Genomic DNA, 22,743 nt, shown 5'->3' with positions numbered 1-22,743 from the left:
TGTTCTGGCCCCCAGTTCCTGCATCATTAGTACCTGCTCTTTTTGCCAAATTTTACTGGGTTTTATTTCTCAGCCTTTCCCTGGCAGTCCTCTTGACCATCCCAAACACCTAGCAATTAGCCTATTTTCTGACCTTTAATAGTCAGCTTGCTTACTCTAACTCTAGCCACTTATCTATTCTGACTTTGCCAAATCTCTTGAATTTTCTTTACCAAGCTTGATAAATGAAAACATCAGCTATCTGTTCACAAAATCTAATTTAATGCTGGCTGTTTCTTGATGGTCAGATTTTATTTTTGAAGTAAATGGGAAACATTATTCTAATAAGGAAGTGATTGAAAAAGTAAGAATTGAATGAAATTACACAGAATATATGTGAAGGGGAAAGAATTAATGTATTAGATGGAAAAAAAAGATCTGAGGAATGAAGTCTTGAAAAGAAGGATGAAAGTGAGGATGAAAATTTAAGAAATAAATGTGCTGTGTAGATTATATCTACACAGTTGACAAATAAACGTTAAAAATCATATGATCGGCTAGATTTCAGATTCTCTGCAAAGTTCATTCATAGTAATAACGAGCATAATTATTGGAATGAGTGGACATCTGCCATTGAAATTTATTTCTTTCCTTCCAAAAATTTGGTCAACCCTAGTACAAATGTTACTGTTGAACTATCAGAAAGATGCAAAGTAAAATTAATTAATGCCATTAAAAACTATGAGTTGATGAACACAAGCTGATTGAATGGAAGTTGTGCTAATTTTATAAACTTATTTTTCATTGCTTTATAGTTTTTGAGGTCAAGATGACATGCTGAAAAGGTCTTCGACATTTGTTTATAGGTCTGCTGCTGTAAAATACATGGGAGTACAGCTTTTCATTTTTTTCATATTTCATTTATTTTCTCATAATTAACAGCCAAGAAGTCAAGTAAGTTTAAAGACTGGCTAGACTGCAGTAGCATGGAGGTCAAGCCAAATCCAGTTGCATTGGAGATCATGGCATACCTAGCATATGAAACAGTGGCCCAGGTAACGTGCTAATTTTATAAAATGGAGATTTATAATAGTATGTTAAATACATTTAAGGTGTGGTTTTTGTATTATCATCTGTACTGCATGTTCCTGTAAAAAGTATTGTATAGCTAGTGGCTCTGGTGATGATTTAACAACTCAGAGGTCATGAATTTTAATGGACAGGTGTGAAAAGAGTTTGCTTGGTCCATTTTTATTGCAAACTAACACTGATGAACCATACGTAAATTGGGGGGAGGGGGGAGCAAGAAGACGGTTATCACTATAACCAAATAGTCAGTTTGTACTTGCATGCAAGGATGTAATAGTTAGCCTCTTTAATGCATGTTTTAGAAAGGGTGGGAGGTTTAGTGGCAATGCCTTTCTGTGGTTTTTGCTTATTATGCTGTTAACAACAAAAGTTCTGAATTACTTAAGCACATCAAAATTATTGCCAGGCTCATAAGAGATTAGCTAATTTCTTCACATAATGTCAAGTTAACACTTCTGTTTAAATCCTGTAATATATCAATATATTATTTTAAGCTGGTGGACCTAGCCCTTTTGGTGAAGCAAGATATGACTGCTAAAACTGGTGATCCATTTAATAACGCCAAGTCTACAATATTTGCACATCATAACACTGCGTTGCCTGAGGTAAGTACTTCAAACTAACATAGTCTCTAAGTGGAAGGAAATTTGCCTCCCAGATTTTCTCCCATGGAGACACAAATGCTACCATTTATTTTTTAGTAATATTAAGCTGCAATTGTGTGTGTTCCAATTTGGACTATTGCCTAACAGTACACACTCCTCATTGCAGAGTCAGATTCCACAAGGAACATTAAAATTTATATAAATTGTTATTCACCTTTAGCTGCTATCTGCCAGAAATCATTTAAGATGCAAAGTTAGTCCTATGATACCTTTGAAATGGCTCAAAAAGTAAAATAATCAGCCCATAGAGTTCCACCTAAACTATCAATCAGTTTATTAGTGAGAAATAAACCATGGACAAGCCTGAATCAATTGAAAGGTGAGTCATTGTAAATCTAGACCAGCTAATTACCACATTGTGAGTTTCAATCAAGAAAAAAGGCTGGAAAAGTTGATTTAGCTATACTGAAGAAACAATTAAATATTTATTTCCAAGTCAGAGTGTTGTGTGACTTGGAGTGGAACCTACAATTACTAGTATTTCTGAAAACCTAAAACTCTTGTTTTTTTTATTTCAGAGGTACTAAAGGAATAGCCCAGGCAGGTATCTACAGTGCACTTTGTTGATCGTATGCATTGGTAGCCAAAGTGCACTTGCAGCTTTGGCTATTAAATAGGATGCAAATCAAGCTGCTTTATCCTGGATGTTTTTGTGTTTGTTGAGTGCTCCTAAACTGCACAAATCCAGACAAGTTACACTCCTAATGTGCCATGTATTTTATATTTCCATTGGTACTTGCCACCTATTAGCTTATCGGGCAAAGTCAGCATGGATTTGTGAAAGGAAAATCATGTCTGACGAATCTCATAGAATTTTTTGAGGATGTAACTAGTAGAGTGGATAGGGGAGAACCAGTGGATGTGGTATATTTGGATTTTCAAAAGGCTTTTGCCACGGTCCCACACAGGAGATTAGTGTGCAAACTTAAAGCACACAGTATTGGGGGTATGGTATTGATGTGGATAGAGAATTGGTTGGCAGACAGGAAGCAAAGAGTGGGAATAAATGGGACCTTTTCAGAAAGGCAGGCAGTGACTAGTGGGGTACCGCAAGGCTCAGTGCTGGGACCCCAGTTGTTTACAATATGAATGACTTAGACGAGGGAATTGAATACAGCATCTCCAAGTTTGCGGATGACACGAAGCTGGGTGGCAGTGTTAGCTGTGAGGAGGATGCTAAGAGAATGCAGGGTGACTTGGATAGGTTAGGTAGTGGGCAAATTCATGGCAGATGCAATTTAATGTGGATAAATGTGAGGTTATCCACTTTGGTGGCAAGAACAGGAAAACAGATTATTATCTGAATGGTGGCCAATTAGGAAAAGGGGAGGTGCAACGAGACCTGGGTGTCATTGTACACCAGTCATTGAAAGTGGGCATGCAGGTACAGCAGGCGGTGAAAAAGGCGAATGGTATGCTGGCATTTATAGTGAGAGGATTCGCGTACAGGAGCAGGGAGGTACTACTGCAGTTGTACAAGGCCTTGGTGAGACCACACCTGGAGTATTGTGTGCAGTTTTGGTCCCCTAATCTGAGGAAAGACATCCTTGCCATAGAGGGAGTACAAAGAAGGTTCACCAGATTGATTCCTGGGATGGCAGGACTTTCATATGATGAAAGACTGGATCGACTAGGCTTATACTCTCTGGAATTTAGAAGATTGAGGGGGGATCTTATTAAAACGTATAAAATCCTAAAGGGATTGGACAGGCTAGATGCAGGAAGATTGTTCCCAATGTTGGGGAAGTCCAGAATGAGGGATCACAGTTTGAGGATAAAGGGGAAGCCTTTTAGGACCGAGATTAGGAAAAACTTCTTCACACAGAGAGTGGTGAATCTGTGGAATTCTCTGCCACAGGAAACAGTTGAGGCCAGTTCATTGGCTATATTTAAGAGGGAGTTAGATATGGCCCTCGTGGCTACGGGGATCAGGGAGTATGGAGAGAAGGCTGGTACAGGGTTCTGAGTTGGATGATCAGCCATGATCATACTGAAAGGTGGTGCAGGCTTGAAGGGCCGAATGGCCTACTCCTGCACCTATTTTCTATGTTTCTATGTCTGAATACTGCCTAAGTTTTGCTGTATGCGGGCATAGGCTAATTTATTGCTGAAGAGTTGTGTGTAGGTCAATCATCAGCAAACATTCCCACTTTGATTTTGCTTGAAAGCAGTATCGTGATGTGCAGCTGAAGATGGCTGTGCCTAGGCCATTGCCCTGGGGAATTCTAGCAATGCCTTGGGGATAATTGGTCTTCAGTAAACACAATTATCTTCTTTTGTTCGAGATATGTCTCCAATCGCTGAAGTATTTTTGCTCTTTGATGACCATTGACTTCACATTTACTAAGGTGGTCTAGGTGCCACACTTGTTCAAATGCTGTCACTGTCACTTAAATCTCACTTCAGGATTTATTTCTTTGAACCATGGTTGGACTAGGGCTTTGAGGTTTGCAGCCCAACTGTTCTGGCAAAAGTCATATTGGACAACACAAGCAATGAGTGGCTTAACTCACCACTGGAATCTTTTTGGAAAATTGCACAAGAAATTTGCAGTGCTCTTCTCTCACAACTAGAGCAGTGCAGCTAACACCCATTTGGCACAAATAACTGTGGACACCTTATGAATGAAGCCTGAAGCTGTACATAGTATTGGCTTGTGTGGGTGGCTCTGTTGCTCCACTGAACGTGTTACCATTTCAGACAAAACATTCCTCTCCATGTGTCAATGGCGTCTCAGCATTTGGAGTTCATGCTGCAAGGACATAGTTACATGTTGAACCATTTAAACAGAATAAATCATCAGCAACTTTGTATTAATTGTCAACTTCCTCTGGACTAGACTTGAAAAACATAATAAGAGCCATTTGGGTTCCAGGATAATACAATATGGACTCGGTGAACGATATTTTAGCAACGGAGTTGGACAGTATCTGATCTCTTTCTCTCCTGGTAGCAAACTCAAATTCAGCATCAGATTTTAATGAAAATTATTTTATGCAACTGGAACAAAGTAGGGAACATGGGAACAATAATTGGTCAATCAGCCCTTTGAGTCTGTTCCAACATTTAATGAAACCCTGGCTCCTGGATGTTCTACATCTCAATTCTTTACAAATGTAATTTATGATATATAAAAAAAAACTACATGTGATATTGTTATACATATCTGTGTGTGTGGTTGTGCACGTATGCTGTTTGAGATGAACATTGAATAAAGCAGCATGCTTTTTAAAGAAGAGAAACGACACTGCAGGTGCTGGAATCTGGAGCAAAAAATAGACTTGGAGAAAACTTAGTGGGTCAAGCAGTATCTGTGGAGGCAAATGGGATGTGTTGATGTTTTTGGTTGTGACTTTGCATTATTCTTGGAAAGCTGACACATCCGTTTTACCTCTGCAAATGCTGCTTGACATGCAGAGTTTTTCCAGCAGTTTATTCTTTTTTTCTCCATGCACTTAAAGCACTCCATGTTTCCAGTGTGATACCATAGATTGCAACTCACAGGGCTTCGCACATCACAACTGGTGACAATAGAATGGGAAAAAAAATATGAACATGTTGAAAGCATCCAGTGACTAAGTTCATGGTAGTAGGGTGAGTCTGAAATTAGTCACAATAGATTCAACATGCAGACATGAAGCAGCAGTACCTGACTTCAGAATTGAGTGTGGGAGACATAAAGGGTGGTGACTGTGGTTTGTCGAGAGAATAGCGCAAAACCCAAGCTGGCCATGGTGTTTATGATATAGTGCATGAACCATTCAGTTCTTATAAAGAACAGATGGAGATGTCCATCAAGACAAAGATTTCATTGAAATTGAATCCAAAGGCAAAGTCAAAACCAAACCACATTATATTTAATTGCATTTCTTGTTTGTAGACAATCTACTTGTATTTGAGGCGCTCAGCAAAATAATTTTGCATTCTTTTAGATGCAACTTCATGTTCAACCTGTGAACGTAAAGAACAATCCTGAATCTCCTGAGAATACACCTCCATCAACCCCAACTACACCAGCATCAACAGTGCCACATGTGTCTAAAACACATTCAGGAAATGTGGGCAATGGAAGCTTGGGTCAAGATTCCAGCAATTCCAAGGCAAAAACTCGCAAACGAAAAAAGGTCAGTATATTTTTTTGTATGATAAAACGGCTTTCTAAAATAAAAACATAGAATATAGGAGCAGATGTAAACCATTTAACTCTTTTATCTGCTCTGCAGTTCCAGAAGATCGTTGATGGTTATCTTTCCCAATACTCTGTTTCCACTCTTTTCCCTACCTGTTGATACCCTTACTGTCTAGAAACTTATCTGGCTCCTGAAAATAGTCAGCAACTTGACTTTAACTGGCCCTGTATAACAGCAACTTCCATGGGTTCACCTCCCTCTGGATGTGGAAAATTTTCCTTATTTCAGTCATAAATTTTTTGCCCTATAACCTGAGACAGTGATACCTTGTCCTTGGCACCAAACAGTGGAAACAGGTTTCCACAGCTAGTCTGCCCAGCCTCGTCAGAACTTTGAGAATTTCAGTTAAATTACCTCTCATTCTTCTAAGCTCTATTGAATGCAATTGTAGTTGAGATAATATCTCATCATTTGGCAGTTCCACTGCTGTAGGAATCAGTCTGATTAATCTTCACTATGCTTCCTCTATTCTGTATTTGTTTTGTATAATCAAAAAGAAACTTCATACAGCACTCCATGTGCAGTCTCACCAACAACCTTTATAAGTGTTGCAAGCCATCATTGCTCTTGTACTCAAATCCTCCTGCTATGAAAGCTAGTGTACATTGTGCTTTCTTAACAGTTTGCTGTAAGTTGGTAAATGAACAGTAACAGATATTTGAGCAGATAATTAATAATGCCCAGTATAACATGTCCCAACTAGAAGAGATTCTGTGGAAGATGAGAATCATCCAGATTTGATAAAGAAAGTCAAGGATAATGTCAAATTGGAAAGTAGGCCATTTTAAATAGCAAGGGGTAGTAGCAAACAAGAAAATGGGACACATTTTTTCAGGAACCAAGGTGAAAGACTATAAAAGCTTATAACAAAAGATGATAATTGATTTTGAGAGACAACTTACATCTGATGTCAAAATGAACAGTAAAAATTTCTGTGGGTATATAAAACAGAAAAGGACAGCTAAGGTAAGTGTGCCACCTCTAGAGAATGGGGCTGGTGATGTAACAACAAGAGTGTTAGACTATCTACCTACTGATTTAAGAAACATGAAAGAGTAACACTAGAGGTAGTACATGTGGAAACTTTCCAGGCTAAATCCTGGGATGGCAGAATTGCCCAATCAGGAGAGATAACAGTCTGCGTCTATATTCTTTGAATTTAGAAGAATGAGGGGTAACCTTATTGAAACATCTAAGATCTTAAGGAGGCATGACTAGGTAGATGTCGAGATGATTGTAATAGTGAAAGAATTTTGAATGAGGGGATGGAGTTGCAAAGTAGGGGGATTGTCATTTATAAGTGAGATGTGTAGAATCTCACAGAAAGCAGTAAGTCTCTGGGATTCTTTACCCCAGAGAGTTGTAACTGGGATGTAGAATTGAGGATTATGGGGATCTGGCGCAAAGTAGTAGTTAACGCCTGAGGTAGATCAGCTGTGATCATATGGGGTGGTGAGACAGGCTTGAGGCCTACTGCTGCTCCTGACTGTGTTCATGTGTGTTCTGTATCTTATAATATTTAAATATCAGTGCATTTTTACTTAAAACTGAGTGTAACCTAACACTAAGATCAATTCTGACAAGAAGCTAAACATCGCTACCAATATAAACTGGACTCATCAACTCATGTTATATCGTTATCTGTACCAATGAAGATGAAATATTTACTCTGTGGCGATGGTGCTTTACCCAGTCATTGAAGTAGAAATATCTATTGCTGTAATAAAGCAAAACTCAATAACTTGACAGTAGTTTTTTTTCTTATATTTGTCCATGTCTATCTAACTTTCCCTTCTAATCTGCACCAGTAAATTGAGTATGCTTTGGCTTGCCCATCCCCCACCTTGGTAAAAGGTTAACGTTGGTTGGGATTCCGGTAAATAGTAACATGTTTACTGCTTAGTCTTCTATAAATAAAAAATTATTTCCACAAAATAGTACCTGACACATTCATGGCTATTATTTTTACAAATTTTGGCCTGTCACAGTGGGTGACTTCTCTTTCCCCTAAATTCCATTCTGGTGATATCACAGAATAATGTTTTGCTGAGGCCATAAGACATGTGAGCAGATTGATGTTGCAGTGTTCGATGTTCACCACCATCCTAACCGTAGGCGCAGAATAATGCTCTTTGCCCATCGAGTCTGCTTCGCCATTCCTTCATGGCTGATTTATTATCCTTCTCAGTCCCATTCTCCTAGCTTCTCTCTGTAACCTTTGATGCCCTGACTAAACAAGAACCTATCAACCTTCGCTTCAAATATGTCCAATGACTTGGCCTCCACTGCCATCTGTGGCAATGAATTCCGAAGATTCACTACCCTCTGGCTAAAGAAATTCCTCCTCATCTCAGTTCTAAATGAAGGTTCCTCTATTCTGAGGCACTGCCCTCTAGTCTGAGACTCATCCACTATAGGAACCATCCTCGCCACAACCACACAATTTAGGCCTTTCAATATTCAATAGGTTTCAATAGGCCTCCATCATTCTTCTAAACTAGTGAGTACAGGCCCAGAGCCATCAAACACACCTCAAGCGTTAACCCTTTCATTCGCAGAACAATTCTCATGAACCTCCTCTGGACCCTCTCCAATAACAACACTAGTTTTCTTAGATAAAGAGCCCAAAACTGCTCACACTACACTCAAAGTGTAGTCTAACCAATGCCTTATAAAGCCTCAGCATTATGTTCTTGCTTTTGTATTCTGGTCTTCTCAAATGAATGCTAACATTGCATTTCCTTTCCTTACCACTGACTCAACCTAGAAGCTAAGCTTTAGGGAATCCTGCACGATGTCTCTGAAGTCCCTGTATGCCTCTAGTTTTTGAACTTTCTCCCTATTTAGAAAATAGTCTCCACCTTTATTCCTTCTACCAAAGTGCATGACCATACAGTTACCTATACTGATTTCCATTTGCCACTCTTTTGCCCATTCTCCTTCTCTTGTCCTTCTGCAGACTCCCTGCTTCCTCAACACTACCTGTTCCTCCAACTATCTTTGTATCATCTGCAAGTTTAGCCACAAAGCCATTAAATCTGTAATCCAGCTCATTAACAGTATAATGTGAGAAGAAGTGGTCCCAACACCAAACCCCATGGAACACCACTAGTCAACCAGAAAATACCCCCTTTATGCCCATTCTTTGTCTCCTGCCAGTCGGCCAATCTTCTATTAATGCTAGTATCTTTCCTGTAATACCATAGGCTCTTATCTTGTTAGGCAGCCTCATATCCAGCAGCTTATCAAAAGCCTTCATAAAATCCAAGTAAACAACATCCATGGACTCTCCTTTCTCTGTCCTGCTTGTTATTTCCTCAAAGATTTGTCAGCCAAGATTTCTCCTTAAGGAAATCATGTTGACTTTGCTATTTTATCAGGTGCTTCCAAGTACCCTGAAACCTCATCCTTAATAATGGACTCCAACATCTTCCCAACCACTGAAGACAGGCTAACTGGCCTATAATTTTCCTGCTTCTGTCTCCCTCTCTTCTTAAAGACTGGAATGACATTTGAAATTTTCCAATCCTCTGAAACCATTCCAGAATCTAATGATTCCTGAAAGATCATTACTAATACCTCCCCAATCTCTTCAGTTACCTCTTTCATATCCCTGGGTGTAGACCATCTGATCCAGGTGACTTATCTACCTTCAGACCTTTCAGCTTCCCAAGCACCTTCTCCCTAGTAATAGCAACTACACTAAGTTCGGGCCCCTGACACTTGATCTTCTGGCATGAGTGTCTTCCACGGTGAAAACTGGTTACTTAATACTTATTAATTTGGTCCACCATTTATTTGATATTATTGGCTAGCTTACCTTCACATTTCCTCTTTTCTCCCTATTATGGCTTTTTTAGTTGCCTTCTGGTGGTTTTTAAAAGCTTTCGAGTGCTCTAACTTACCACTATTTTTTTACTATATTATATGTCCTCTGTTATCCTTTTATCCCATCTCTGACTTCTCATGTCTGCCACAGTTGCATCATCCTCTCTTTAGAATACTTCTTCATCTTTGGGGTGTATCTATTTTGTGCCTTCCAAATTGCCTCCAAAAACTCCAGCCATAGTTGTGCTAGTATCCCCTTCCAATCAACTTTGACCAGGTCCTCTCCAATGTTCCCTCAAAGATGTGCACATGTACACACACACAGACACACACATCTTTTGCTACTAGCACAGAGCGTTGTCACCCTCTACCTCGTTGGCATGTTAATTATATTTCACGATCATACACAATCACATTTCCTTTTCTCGTTTCTGATGTGGACGGTGTTGATAATGTGGACCTTGTGATGATTTGTCTGCAGATTTCAGAATTGGCTTATTTATATTGTTTTTACTGAAGGAATGATTGTCCCATTGTGTTGAATTCCAAAGAAGCAAAGAGCTTGAAGCACCAGAAAACTGCTAGTTCATTTAAAGTGGAATGGCTTAATGAAACAGTAGAAACTGCTACACCGACAGCTCATGAGGTCAGGAGGATACAGCTAGGAGAAATATTTACGTACAATACAGAAACTGGTGCTACTTGTGTGTATTGTTGCGATGCAAAAGTCGCTGAAGAATTTGCAAGTGGGAAGAAGTGTCATTTAGTAAGCAACTCACATATGGACGTTATGGAAAAGCTCTGGAGAGAAAATCCTATATTACCCACTACAGGCCTGCTACATATATTTTGTGAGAGTGTAGATGAATGAGAGCAAAAAAGATGAAACCCAGAGATCAAAGTTCTTTTTGACAGTGTTTTGCTAGCTGTTAAAATGAATATATATAAAATTCAGTGTGCACGTGTTGTTGTCACTGGACAAAAAATTGCCCTGCACTAGATTTTTGCGCACACTGGTCATGACAAATTAGAGGGAGCATTGGTTCTCTCTCATACCTCTGTAACTCCCTTTACTCCACTGTAATACTGATACATCTGATTTCAGCTTCTCCTCCTCACACTGAAGGGTAAATTCTATCATATTATGATCATGGACTCTTTGGGTTTCCTTTACCTTAAGCTCCCTAATCAAATCTGATTCATTGCTCAACACATAATCCAGATTTGTTTTCACCTAATGGACTCAACCACAAGCTGCTCTGGAAAGCCAACTCGTAGGCATTCTACAAGTTTCTTCTCTTGGGATCCAGCACTAACCTGATTTTCCTAATCTACCTGCATATTGAAATCCTTCATGACTATCATAACACTGCCCTTTTTGCATGCCTTTTCTATGTCCCATTGTAATTTGTAGCCCACATCCTATCTGCTGTTCAGAGGCCTGTATGTAACTCCCTCCGGGTCTTTTTACCTTTGCAATTTCTTAACTCTACCAACAATGATTCTACGTCATTCTACATCTATCTCACCCTTTTTTGGTTCATTATTTACCAATACAGCCACCCCACCCTCTCTGCCTACCTGCCTGTTCTTTTGATACAATCTGTATCCTTAGATGTTAAGCTCCAAAGTGTAATCATCTTTCAGTCATGACGCGGTGACGCCCACAACATCATACCAGTCAATCTCTATCTGTGATACAAGATCATCTACCTTATTCTGTGTTCTGTGTGCACTTAAATGTAACATCAGTACTGTATACATCACCATAATAAGGGAATAAGATCTTGTTTTCTTTGCCACTCAAATCCATCAACCTATTTTCTGCATCTAATTGCTGTACCATATGTCATTGAATAATTGTCTCTATAACACTTGCAATTGTACTTTGATACATTCCAATAGCCTCAGTTTTGGTCCTCCATTTTACACACAACTTCTGATAATTTGCCCAACGATATTGTCATGGTCATTTCTTAATGTACTTGTCTCTGATAGAAGCATTGTGGAGTTTCCAATCTTGTTGTGTCAAATTCAAGAACTGCAGTTGGGTTTTGCCACTCATTCCCAGACCAGGCCAACTATAACCTGAAGAGAGAAAAATATTCTGACTGCTTTTGTGTGATAACAACCATCATCTGCCCTGTCTTATTTGTTACTCTGGTTGAGACTATCTATTAATCTGTCTCTGCCGTTTTGCATCTCTTTCTGATACCACTTGAGCTAAGGTTGTCTCTGAATCTCTTCTTAGAAACACTGTCATCACCTTAAAAGCTGTCTTCAAATTTTGCTTATCTTAAAACATCCTACAGCTCCTTTGAACCTGATCTCATTAAACCTCTTACTCTCCACAGTAACGTAGTGGTTAGCATGATAGTTTACAGTGCCATCGATGGGATGATTGGGGTTTAATTCCAGCCATTGTCAGTAAGGAGTTTATACGTTCTCCCCGTCACTGCATGGGTTTTCTCTGAATGCTCTAGTTCCCTCCCCCATTCCAAAAGAGGTATGGGTTAGGGTTAGTAACTTATGGGGATACCGTGTTGGTACTGGAAGCATGACACCATCTGCAGGCTGCTTCCAGCACACCTTTGTGCTGTATTGGTCGTAGGCTGTATGTTTACATATGCATCTGACAAATAAAACTAATCTTTCATCTTCACATTTAAACCTCCTTGGCTCATGTTAATTTGCCTTATAAATAATAGTGTAAGTCTAGAGATTCCATTCCCTCTCAAAATACCTTGACCATGTTGTTAGCTTTGGTTGCCTTATCAAACTATTTTACAACTCCCTCTTTGAAACTTGCCAACCACATCTAACCGCATCCTTGCAATCCTTTGTTCAGCAGTTAATAACTCTAACTCGAACCATAGTAAAGGCTCCTTGTGCTACTGCACATGGAGGGGCAGAAGTTGGGTGGGGAAGCCCCTTGACCAATGAAAGCGTTATCATCTCATGTGTGGCAATAACGCTATGTTTGTTTTATTTTCTCACTCTCTTTAAAGTTTACACCATGAAATGTACTGAGTGTTGGCGCGTGGCCAAGTAGTTAAGGCGTCGGTCTAGTGATCTAAAAGTCACTAGTTCAAGCCTCAACAGAGGCAGCATGTTGTGTCCTTGGGCAAGGCACTTAATCACACATTGCTCTGCAACGACACTGGTGCCAAGCTGTATCAGCCCTAGTGCCCTTCCCTTGGACAACATCGGTGGTATGGAGAGGAGAGACTTGCAGCATGGGCAACTGCTGGTCTTCCATACAACCTTGCCCAGGCCTGTGCCCTGGAAACCTTCCAAGGCGCAAATCCATGGTCTCATGAGACTAACGGATGCCTAGAGAGAAATGTACTGACTAAGAATATACAATTTTTTTTACACTGCTTCTTTATATATTTTTTAATCATGAATAATGTCTATTTTTAAAATAATAACTAACTCTAACTAGAATCGCAGATTACTTTTTTCCTTGCTTTAGTTGATTGATCTTTAAAGTGAACTTTCTTCCAGGTGAATGGTGAATTCTATGACTTTGCTCCTGACTGAAAATTACAGCCTATTTTATCTCTCGTATGTTCAAGTAAATCTCTTTATAACTTCAACTATAACTCCCTTATTTTGTAAACAAATCTATTTTAAGTTTAAGGAGAACATATTTTTATTATTTTCAACAGACAAATGTTCTTCCCTGTTCTCAAACTATCACTGTTTCTGCCTCCACAGTATTTACTTATCAAAATTGTGTTAAAGTTCAGGGTTACAGCATATTTTGTAAACTTCTGTTGCGCAATCAGAGTCAACTAATTCTAATTTAAATCCATTACAAATGCAATGTAACCTTAAGTGGAAACGATGCAAAATCTTTTTAAAAACTATATTAAGAATGTTATTAATTGTTATTGGAGCTGTCAAATAGAACGTACTGTTACAACTCTACAGCACAGTACGGGCTCTTTGGCCCATGATGTTGTGCTGACCCCTTAATCTGTTTCAAAATTAATCTGACCCTTCCTTCCCATTTTTTTTAACCACTTGCGTATAAAGAGTCTCTTAAATATCCCTAATATATCTGCCTCTACAACCACTACAAAAATCCTACCTTTGATTTGACATGCTATCTATACTTTGCTTCAAGCACTTTAAAATTATTCCCCCTTGTATTATTCATTTCTGCCCTGGGAAAATGTCTCTGCCTACCCACACGATCTACTGTACATCTCTTATCACCTTGCACACCTCCATCAAGTCACCTCTCATCCTCCTTTTCTCCAAAGAGAGAAACCCAGACTGCTCAACCGATCCACACAAGACATACTCTCTAATCCAGGCAGTATCCTGGTAAATCTCCTCTGTGCCCTCTCTAAAGTTTCCACATCCTTCTATAATAGAACATTGAACATAGAATAGTACAGCACAGTACAGGCCCTTCGGCTCACAATGTTGTGCCGACCCTTAAACCCTGCCTCCCATATAACCCCCCACCTTAAATTCCTCCGTATACCTGTCCAGTAGTCTCTTAAATTTCACTAGTGTATCTGCCTCCACCACTGACTCAGGCAGTGCATTCCACGCACCAACCACTCTCTGAGTAAAAACCCATCCTCTACTATCCCCCTTGAACTTCCCACCCCTTACCTTAAAGCCATATCCTCTTGTATTGAGCAGCGGTGCCCTGGGGAAGAGGTGCTGGCTGTCCACTCTATCTATTCCTCTTAATATCTTGTATACCTTTATCATGTCTCCCCTCATCCTCCTTCTCTCCAAAGAGTAAAGCCCTAGCTCCCTTAATCTCTGATCATAATCCATAATCTCTAAACCAGGCAGTATCCTGGTAAATCTCCTCTGTACCCTTTCCAATACTTCCACATCCTTCCTATAGTGAGGTGACCAGAACTGGACATAGTACTCCAAGTGTGGCCTAACCAGAGTTTTATAGAGCTGCATCATTACCCTGCGACTCTTAAACTCTATCCCTCGACTTACGAAAGTTAACACACCATAAGCTTCCTTAACTACCCTATCCACCTGTGAGGCAACTTTCAGGGATCTGTGGACATGTACTCCCAGATCCCTCTGCTCCTCCACACTACCAAGTATCCTGCCATTTACTTTGTACTCTGCCTTGGAGTTTGTCCTTCCAAAGTGTACCACCTCACGCTTCTCCAGGTTGAACTCCATCTGCCACTTCTCAGCCCACCTCTGCATCCTATCAATGTCTCTGTGCAATCTTTGACAATCTTCTACACTATCCACAACACCACCAACCTTTGTGTCATCTGCTAACTTGCCAAACTTGCTACCCTTCTACCCCCACATCCAGGTTGTTAATAAAAATCATGAAAAGTAGAGATCCCAGAACCGATCCTTGTGGGATACCACTAGTCACAACCCTCCAATCTGAATGTACTCCCTCCACCACAACCCCCTGCTTTCTGCAGGCAATCCAATTGTGAATCCACCTATCCACTTGGCCAAACTTCCCTGGATCCCATGCCATCTGACTTTCTAAATGAGCATAATAATGAGTCAACCTGAACTGAATGCAATATACCATGTGGTGTTACCTCACAGCTCTTGAATCTATTCCTCTGACTAAGGAAAACCAACACACTATACATCTTAAGCACGCTAAGAACTTGCTCTACAACTTTGAGGTATGTATGTACGTGAACTCCAATGTCTCTCTGTTCTGAATCCAGTCATTAGTCCTGTATTCTGCCTTCAAATTCAATCTTTCAAAGTGAATCGCCTCAGATTTTTCTGAATTGAACTCCATCAGTCATTTCTCAGCCCAGCATTCTATCAGTATCCTGTTGTAATGTACAACAGCCATCTACACTAACCACAACACCAGCAACATCCATGTCATCTGCAAAATTACTAAACTACCCTTCCACCTCCTCATCCAAGTCATTTATAGTCATCATAAAGAGCAGGGGTCCCAGAACAGATTCCTGTGGAACACCACTAGTCACTGACGTCTAAGTAGAATATGCTTCATCTACTATCACCCCCACCTACTGTTGGCAAGCCAATTCTGAATCCGCAGAGTCACCATTCCCTGGAACCCATGCCTTCTGACTTCCTAAAAGGGCCTACAATGGGAAAACCTCAAGTGCCTTTCGAGAATCCAAGCACACCACATCAACTGCTCTGCCTTCATCAATGCACTTTGTCATTTCATCAAATAATTCAGCCAGGTTCATGAGGCACAGCCAGCCCCTCACAAAGGCATATTGACGATCACTAATTAGCTTGTTTTCTCCAAATGCACATAAGTTCTGTCTCCAAAAATCCTCGCCAACAGTTTGCCCACCACTGACGTAAAACTCACTGGTCTATTATTCCCAGGGTTATCCCAGTAACCTTTCTTGAACAAAGAAATAACCTCCAATCCTCTGGCACTACCCTTGTGGCCAGTGAGGATGCAGAGATCATTGTCAAAGGCACAGCGATCATTTTTCTCGGTTCCCATAGTAACCTGAGGTTACTGGCCCTGGAGACTTATCTATCCTAATGTTTTTCTAAAGTTCCAGTACATCCTCTTTCTTAATGTTGACATGTTCCAGCATATCAGCTTGTTCTATGTCTCCCTCACATTCATCAAGATCCCTCTCTCTGGTGAATGCTGAAGCAAAGTATTCATTAAGGACCTCTTCCAGCTCCAAGGGTATATTACCTTTCTTATCCTTGATTGGTCCTACCCTGATTTTAGTCAACCCTTTCATTTCTTATACCAAAGTGCATGACCATACATCTTCCAACACCGTATACCATTTTCAATTTCTTTGCCCATTCTCGTAATCTGCCCAAGTCCTTCTGTTTATCTATTTCCTCAATTACCTGCCTCTCCACCTATTTTCATATCATCTGCAAACTTAGCAACAAAGTCATCAATTCCATCATCCAAATCATTGACACATAACTTAATAAGAATTGGTCCCAACACAGACCCCTGTAGAACACCACCAGTCACTGGCAGCCAATCAGAAAAAGGCTCCCTTTATTCCCACTCTTTGCCTCCTGCCAAACAGCCACTGTTTTATCCGTACTAGAATCTTTCCCTATAATGCCATGAGCTCGTAGCTGTGAGTCTAGGCCGATGAGTCTGACATCATTTGTGGGAAAGTTATTGAAAGGTATTCTGAGGGACTGGATAGATATGGATTGATTAAGGATGGTCAGCATGGCTTCATGTGCGTAGGTCAGTTTTTTCAAGGAAGTTTCCAGGAAAGTGAATGAAGGCAAGGCAGTGGATGTTGTCTACATGGAGCTTAGTAAGGCATTTGACAAGATCCTACGTGGGATGGAGGCAAGTCAAGAAGGTTGAGTCGGTTGGCATTCAAGATGAGGTAGAAAATTGGATTAGACATTGGCTTTGTAGGAGAAGCCAGGGAATACTGATAGAGAGTTGCTTCTCTGACTGGGGGCCTGCGACTAGTTGAGTACTGCAGGAATCGGTGCTGGGTCCTTTGTTGTTTGTCATCTATATCAATGATCTGGATGATAATGTGGTTAACTAGATCAGCAAATTTTGTGTATGACACCAAGATTGTAGGTGTAGTGGACAAGTGAGGAAGGCTGTCATGGCTTGCAGAGGGATCTACATCAGCTGGAAAAATAAACTGAAAAGTTGCAGATGGACTTTAATGCAAAAGTGCGAGGTTTTACACTTCGGTAGGACCAAGCAGGGTAGGGTTTACACAGTGAACGGTAGGGCATTCGGTAGAATAAAGGGATCTGGGAATACAGGTACATAATTCATTGAAAGTAGTGTCACAGGTAGACAGGATCGTAAAGAATGCTTTTGTGGCATTGGCCTTCATAAATCCATGTATTAAGTAAAGAAGATGGAATATTATGTTGAAGTTCTGGAAGACATTGGCGGGACTTAATTTGAAGTATTGTGTGCAGTTTTGGTCACCTACCTACAAGAAAGATGTAAACAAGGTTGAAAAAGTGCAGAGAAAATTTACAAGGATGTTGCCGGGTCTGGAAGACCTGAGTTATAAGAAAAAATTGAATAGGTTAGGACTGTATTCTTTAGAATGTAAAGGATTGAGAGATTTGATTGAGGCTTACAAAATTATGAGAGGTACAGATAGGTTAAATACAATTACGCTTTCTTCACTGATGTTGAGTTGGACTACAACCAGAGGTCATGGCTTAAGGGTGAAAGCTGAGAAGTTTAAGAGGAACATAAGGGGAAACCTCTTCACCTAGAGTGTCGTGAAAGTGTGGAATGAGTTGCCAGCATAATTAGTTCATGCAAGCTCGATTTCAATGTTTAAGAGAAGTTTTGATAGGTACATGGATAGTGGAGATATGGAGGTCTATGGTCCTGGTGTAGGTCGATAGAAGTAAGCAGTTTAAATAGTTTCAGCATGGACTAGATGGGCCAAAGGGCCAGTTTCTGTGCTCTGGTTCTCTATGACTCTATAGAATAGAAATAGGTAGGCATAGTTTAAATCCTGGGCTTACTCTGTTACAATATTACATGATAGTTTCAATGAAAATATCAAGAATTAGTTTACTGAAGTTGTGCAATATGTTAAGAGTGGTCAAGGTACTTCAAATTAGTTTCTGTTTTAGGAGAAAAGATGATGATCATCATCAAAGACTGCAGAAGTGTTTGTGCAATGGTGTCTGCAATAGTGAGTCTCTTGTTTTAGTCTAGTAGTGCCAAAGAAAGATTCAGCACAAACATTATATAAGAGAACATAATCCAATAATCTGGTTTCTGATTCTTCAGAAAGCCCAAAGTTTTGGTATCTGGCTCACACATAAGTACATTAAGTCCTCATTATATGCTGAAATGTTACCTGCATTCCAGTATACTAGCAAAAGCAGCCATGCTTACAGAGACTGTGAGATTCGTATGCAGCCAGAGTTGGGGTTGTGAGCACTGGTGTGTAGTAACACGAAGTGGTTTCCAGCTGGAGGCGGCGTCCGGGATGTGGTCAAGATGCGTGGCAGTATCCAAGGGCTGTATTGCTTCAGCTTGTATATTTCAACTAATATAGAGAATGAAATAAATGTGTGTTGGTGTAATCAGAGTAACATTTAATAGTCTAGAAATTCTGCTTGTCCTGTGCAACCAAAATCCCTAAGGTGCCAGGTTATGAGAGTTTTACTAACTTACTTGATTAATTGTGAGAGATCAATATTTGGGTATATAATTGCATTGAGCTAAGACATATTTAGCTGTTTGGGGCAAGATAGGACATTTGCATGCAGTTTTTTTTTGCTAAATAGCTGTAAAAGGAGAAATATTTTCTGGATTACCAGAGAGAGAGAGATAACATATTGTTAGTCATATTTAGATTATAACCAAGCTGAAGGTCTACTGTGCAGTGGTCCTTACCACCCTCCTTTACGCCAGCGAGACCTGGACTGTCTACAGCAGACACGCCAAACAGCTCAACCATTTTCACCTGAGCTGTCTCCGCAGACTCCTCCACATCAGGTGGCAGGACAAAGTCCCCGACACGGAAATCCTGGAACGAGCTGGGCTCTGCAGCGTCTACACCCTCCTGCTGAAAGCCCAAGCCAGGTGGGCTGGACATGTGGTCAGAATGCCAGACAGCCGATTGCCTAAGCAGCTGCTGTACGGAGAACTGTATCAGGGCAAGCGCTCAGTCTGGGGGGGGGGGGGGGGCGGCAGAAGAAACGTTACAAAGACTGCCTGAAAGCGTCCCTCAAAGGCTTGGGTGTCGACATCAACACGTGGGAGACGCTTGCCCTCGACCGTCCAGCTTGGCGCAGCAAGATCACCACAGGAGCCCATGCAGCTGAAGTCAGGCTCATCATCAAGGCGCAACGAAAGCGTGCTGTGCACAAGGCCCGAGCAGCATCCACTGCCACGACAGCACCCACCCACTTGTGTCCCACATGTGGGCGAGCCTTCAGGGCCCGGATTGGCCTCATCAGTCACCTCCGGACCCACAGCCACCAATCTCCCATTTGACTTTGAAGCCATGGTCATCTTCGACTACGAAGGACGAACAACAGTAACAGCAACAGTATAAATATTATAGTTTAGATGGGGGTTGTCACTCCAACTTGTCACTTGTACAATTTTTTTGTACATTAAGCATAGAATAGTCACCAAAATAGTATAGACTACCAGCATACACAAGAATGGTGACTAGGACATGTTGTAAGAAGACGGCCATATGGAGCCAATGGCTGCACCATACCCTTGCCGTGTTTTGTAAACTAGAATGGAAAATGCTTGGGAAAGGGCTTGCCAAATTTTCAGGGTTCTGTTGAGCCAAATAGACTTACCCTTTTGTTGTTGGGCCTGTGAAAATTCATTGATAATCAGCGAAAGTTTTGCTGATTGTGCATGTTGGAAGGCCTGGTTCCTTGTTGGACTCCGATGTGCAAAAGTAACTGGAGGGAATCTTATTTTTTTTCCCAATAAAGGGGCTGTGTAGTTATATTTTGAGTTTATGCATAGCTCCCAGGAATGTGAACACAAAAGGTAGTCCAGAGAATTATTTACTGCAGAGATCTCAGAGCTTTCTTTACCTGTGCACCCAAGCTTAGCCTTAGTAGCTTTGTGATCACAGTTTGATGACTACAGAGTCCATCTCTGAATAGTCCTTGAAGTACACCAGAATTCTGTGGAGTGAGAGGAATGTTGCCCCATCAGAGACAGCTTTCCTCTGTGCTACTTTGCAAGACCTTGAAATAGAAACAAAACACTGCCTGTTCTGAGAACTGATACAACTCAAGATTTTACCTGTACCACAGCCTGATCTCTCGGTGGATTTCAAATCTGGGTTCAGCTTAGAAAGGTCCATACTTGTAAGAGGAGCTTAGTGGTTCTGTTTCTTAACATTTTTTCATTGATGTACTCATCAATGTGTTGTTGAACCTGCTTTTGTGTGTAGAAATTAACTTATGCAGTTATTCCGTTCAGCTAGGCAGTGTGCTCATTTTGTTTGACCATGCTGGTTCTGCAACAAACCTGCCCAGTTAATTGTACTGCTGGAATCATGCAGTCTGATGCACAATATGATTCCGTACATTCAGAGACAAGAACTTGTACCTTGATTTAACCTTGTTCAAGGAAATTTTATGTTATTCTATATGAAAGAACAGAGAATCAGTCAAAAACAATTTAGAATGAATGTAACACTATCTTCATGTAATCCATTGATGAGCTGAAGAATCAGATCATATTTTAGTAACCTTGCTTGCGATGAAATTGTTTCAATGTGATTTACATATTTGAATTTGTAAATAAATATTGTGCTTTTTAATCTTCTAAATTAGGATATAAATCTGAATAATATCCAGCGCTTTGGCCACATTTTGTTTGTTTTTGTATGTTTTATATATCACTACCTGTGTTGTTTAGTATTTTACTTCACAGAAGCCAAAAGTATGCTTATTATATTCTTTCAGGGTACAGATGGTGTTTTATACTTTGTTAGGTTTTCCTGCTGGGTGCCATCTTGCCTCGGCTTCACCAATCATCCGTAAGCTTTCTTCACTAACTTTCGTCTTACCACTCAGCCGTCACAACTCATTTTCACTCAAACTAAAAACAACCAAAAGAACACATTTAAGTTGCCTTGGTTTCAATTTTTGATGACCAGCAATGACAGACTTTGGTAGTGCAGGAGTCTCTAATGACTCTCCCACTCTCAAGCACGTATACTGCTTTGGGTACTGTTTGGATACCTCTGAGGACAAAATGACAGCAGCAGCCAGATCAGTGACACTACGACTGGCTCTCTTGTACAGTAGAATAGGGCAAAATCGAAGCAAGCAATAATGCTAGTGACTCTTTAGTCAAGGGATCAGAGAGATGTATCTGTGAATCCAGGATAGTGTTTTCCTCCCTGATGCCAGGATTAAGGATGTCTCTGAGCAAATGTAGGACATTCTGAAAGTGGAGAATGAGCAGCCAGAGATAGAGCAACAAACATCAAAGTTGCTGGTGAACGCAGCAGGCCAGGCAGCATCTCTAGGAAGAGGTACAGTCGACGTTTCAGGCCGAGACCCTTCGTCAGGACTAGACCTGAAAGGGTCTCGGCCTGAAACGTCGACTGTGCCTCTTTCTAGAGATGCTGCCTGGCCTGCTGCGTTCACCAGCAACTTTGATGTGTGTTGCTTTAATTTCCAGCATCTGCAGAATTCCTGTTGTTTGCATTTTTAAGGCCAGAGATAGAGGTCCATATTGGTACTAATGGCATAGGCAGGAGGAGAGATGAGATCTTACATGGAGAATTTAAGGAGTTGGGTAGAAAAATTCTCGGGTATCTATTTCAGGATTACTTAATGTGCCATATGCCAGTAAGGCAAGAAATAGAAGGTAATATGGTTGAATGAGTGGCTAATGAAGTGGTACAGGAGGGAAAGCTTCATATACATAGATCATTGGGCCCTCTTGCAGGGCAGGCAAGATCTGTACAAGAATAACAGGTTGGACCTAAACTGCAAGGGCGCCATTAACCTCTCAGAGAGGTCTGATAATGCTAGTTTAAAGCAGCATGGCGTGGAGGTAAGATCAAGCAGTAGATGATCTCGTGGATAGTTTGAAGGGAAGATAGAGGTTAGGTCTGAAAGGAAAGATTGACAAGGTTAGTTTAGTGAGCAAACTGTAACTGAGTGGGTCATGTATTTACTTCGTGGCAGTAAGTACAGTCGGCCCTGCTAATCCACAAGAGATTGGTTCCGGGACCCCTCGCGGATACCAAAAAACGCGGATGCTCAAGTCCCTCCTTCAACCTGTCTCAATGCCATGGACCTTAGGACCTAGCGGAACCCCGGACCTTATTTAACCTGTCTCAGTGCAGTGGACATTAGGACCCGGCGGCAGAGCTCTGAATCCGCAGTGTTTCTGTTCACGAAAATAATCACAATCACGATTGAAAATAAAGTGGAAATAATAAAGTGATCGGAAAGAAGTGAAACGCCATTGGTCATTGGAAAAGCGTTAGTCTACAGTCGGTCAACAATCGGAACGATTTTAAAGGATA

General features: G+C 40.7%; 1 protein-coding gene across 6 annotated transcripts in view; it reads left to right on the top strand.

The window, feature by feature from the left end:
• The window catches only part of supt3h (SPT3 homolog, SAGA and STAGA complex component), a 426,895-nt gene that overhangs the window by 349,626 nt on the left and 54,526 nt on the right, over nucleotides 1-22,743 (top strand). For all 6 annotated transcript variants that reach the window (XM_072251458.1, XM_072251463.1, XM_072251459.1 and 3 more), the window contains 3 exons: nucleotides 922-1,034; nucleotides 1,563-1,673; nucleotides 5,666-5,857. In XM_072251458.1, the coding sequence (XP_072107559.1) occupies nucleotides 922-1,034; nucleotides 1,563-1,673; nucleotides 5,666-5,857 (416 nt within the window). The remainder of the gene's footprint in view (nucleotides 1-921; nucleotides 1,035-1,562; nucleotides 1,674-5,665; nucleotides 5,858-22,743) is intronic.

Source organism: Mobula birostris, chromosome 2 (assembly GCF_030028105.1).
Source record: "Mobula birostris isolate sMobBir1 chromosome 2, sMobBir1.hap1, whole genome shotgun sequence".
Taxonomy (NCBI): Eukaryota; Metazoa; Chordata; class Chondrichthyes; order Myliobatiformes; family Myliobatidae; genus Mobula; species Mobula birostris.
This window is presented reverse-complemented; position numbering and strand designations above follow the sequence as displayed.